The 2,754-nt window shown below is 36.1% G+C and overlaps 1 protein-coding gene across 1 annotated transcript; it reads left to right on the plus strand.

Annotated features, from left to right (window-relative positions):
* The first annotated feature begins 1,059 nt into the window (after window positions 1-1,059).
* Window positions 1,060-2,551, plus strand: LOC122491104 (40S ribosomal protein S3a-like). The gene is given in 2 exon segments (XM_043593465.1): window positions 1,060-1,995; window positions 1,998-2,551. Coding segments are annotated over 2 exon segments (849 nt in total). The 5' UTR covers window positions 1,060-1,649; the 3' UTR covers window positions 2,501-2,551.
* Window positions 2,552-2,754: the final 203 nt, after the last annotated feature.

The following is a 2,754-nucleotide window of genomic DNA, read 5'->3' on the forward strand; positions in this document are numbered from 1 at the left end:
AAATGAGAAAAAAAAGTACAGAGAAGTGTACATAACATATGATCAATTTGAATTTGAAATAACGACAACAACAACAATAATAATACTAATGGAGATTGCAGCTACTTTACAATATTAATCCTCTTCAGCCAAAAAGTACCAAAAATACCTGTAGTTGAACCACGTTTAATTGTTTATTTTTTTTCTTCCTTCAAACATCATGAGGCTACTCTCTTAAAAAGGGAGTATGAGAAAAGACTCAGCTTGGGTTGGGTGATTTTGAGGGGTCCAAGGAAGTGAGGACAACTATATCATTGGGTATCTTAACAAATTTTGTCTATTGAGAGAGCAGCCTTTAGGAGGATAAAGCTATAATTGGATAAAGTCTAGGCTCCACTTGGTCTTTGCTGGCAGGGATGGGGGTGGGGCCATAGCTTCTTCTATAGTAAATTGGTTATTTCCCAAAAGCTTTCTGCCTTTGTCGGCTGCCATTTTCCTGGTCCTTTGGCTCAAAGGAGCAGTTTTTGCTGGGCCCTTTTCTGTAGGTGCCCATTGGTATTTCCAGGCTTTCTGGCTTCTCTAGCACCAATTCTGGGATATATTCAGAAAAAAGAATACCCAGGGAACTCATCACCATGTTGTTTGTTCATTGGATCTTGAAGTCTTTAGCTGATATGCTTTCTCATATGTTTGCTTTTTATATTATGCCCAGAATTTTTAGTTATAAATTGGGAAAGTGCATCTACTCAATCTTCCTGGAATGGAAATCCCTGGATAGATTTTTTTCACTGTTTGGAATTTTTTTGCCATAAGCATGAATCATTCATTCAAATAAGTAAATACATATAGATACAAACTTTGCTTTTTAAGAACTGATCATTGCAGAATCCCTATGAAGAATATAAAGGAAAACAGTAGGATAGAGAGTGGCTGAAGTAAGAAAAGCTTCTTGGTTAAGGCGGTCAGGGAAAACCTCTCTGTGACACTTGAGCTGGAATAAAAAACCAGTCTTGTAAAGAACTGAAGAAGAGAAGAGGAAGAGGAAATGCAAAAGACCTGAAATAGAAATAAGCTTGGCATAATCCAGGAACAGAGGGAATTCTAGTATCCATGGAATACTGGAGCTGTCATCTCACTTATTGGCATAATGAAAAGAATTAGCCAACATTCATATTGTATCTTCGCTTACTCATCAGTTGCAACCATAAGTTAAATACAGATACAAAAGTTTAGCAAAAATCAATGAAAGAATTCTGCAAAAACTTAAATGCCATATGGAATTTACAACAAGGAATATTATCTATTTTATTATTTACGTTTGTGCAACATATCCTTTATATTAATAAAAGTTATTCTAGAATGTATGTATGTGTAAACATGTGTGTGGGTGTGTGAAGCTTCAAAGAAAAGTGAAGCCTAGGAATATATTTAAGAGCCATCAGTATTTAAATGGCAGTTAAAGCCGCTTAACCAGATAAAATCAACTAGGAAAAGTGTGTGTAAACAAAAATAAAGTGCAAGACCAAATCCTGGGCATGAAAAATGGTATTGCCAGTGTGATAGAAGGAAAACCAGGAGAAAATGCTGTGCTGGAAACCAAGTAAGAAGAAGTAGTCAACTAAGTTGGACTTGGAAAAATTGTTAACTTCAACAAGGGCACATTTAATGGAATGTTGATGTCCAAAGCCAGATCGGATGAATTTAAAATAGACATAGCACTTTTGGCTCCCTGGTTGTCAGCAAGAACCAAGCGCCTTATGAAAGGCAGCAAAAAAGGAGCCAAGAAGAAAGTGGTTGATCCATTTTCAAAGAAAGGTTGGTGTGATGTAAAAGTGCCAGCTATGTTTAATATAAGAAATATCAGAAAAACACTAGTCACAAGAACTCAAGCAACCAAAATCGCATCCGATGACCCTAAGGGTCATGTTTTCAAAGTGAGCCTTGCTGATCTGCAGAATGATGAAGTTGCATTTAGAAAGTTCAAGCTAATTACTGAAGATGTTCAAGGCAAAAACTGCCTAATTTCTGTGGCATGGATCTTACCCATGACAAAATGTGTTCCATGGTCAAAAAATGTCAGATCATGATTGAAGCTCCTGTTAATGTCAAGACTGCCAATGGTTATTTGCTTCATCTCTTTTGTGTTGCTTTTACTACTAAACGCAACATTCAGATTTGGAAGACCTGTTATGCTCACCACCAACAAATCCACCAAATTTGGAAAAAATTGATGGAAATCATGACCCAAGAGGTGCAGACAAATGACCTGAAAAAAGTGGTCAATAAATTGATTCCAGACAGCATCGGGAATGACATAGAAAAGATTTGTCAGTCTATTTATCCACTCCATGATGTCTTCATTAGAAAAGTAAAAATGCTGACAAAATCTAACTTTGAACTGGGAAAGCTCATGGAGCTTCATGATGAAGGTAGTAGTTCTGGAAAAGCTACTGGGAGTGAGACTGGTGCTAAAGTTGAACAAGCTGATGGATATGAGCCACCAGCCCAAGAATCTGTTTAAAATTCAGACATTTAATGGTGACAAATAAAAAATCTTATTTGTGATATTTAATTTCTGGGCATTCTTTTTAAATAATCTATACTTGGTGAATCAGATGTTCTGAACTGATGGTGATGTGAACTTTTCTGAACTGTTGTATGAATTTAATTCATTGCTCTTAGTTACTAAATAGCTGCGAAAGACTAGTGGTCTATTTTAAGCTGAAGTAACCTGGATGGAAGTATAATAGATGGCTAATAAAATGAAATCTTTAG

Source organism: Prionailurus bengalensis, chromosome A1, assembly GCF_016509475.1.
Source record: "Prionailurus bengalensis isolate Pbe53 chromosome A1, Fcat_Pben_1.1_paternal_pri, whole genome shotgun sequence".
Classification (NCBI taxonomy): domain Eukaryota; kingdom Metazoa; phylum Chordata; class Mammalia; order Carnivora; family Felidae; genus Prionailurus; species Prionailurus bengalensis.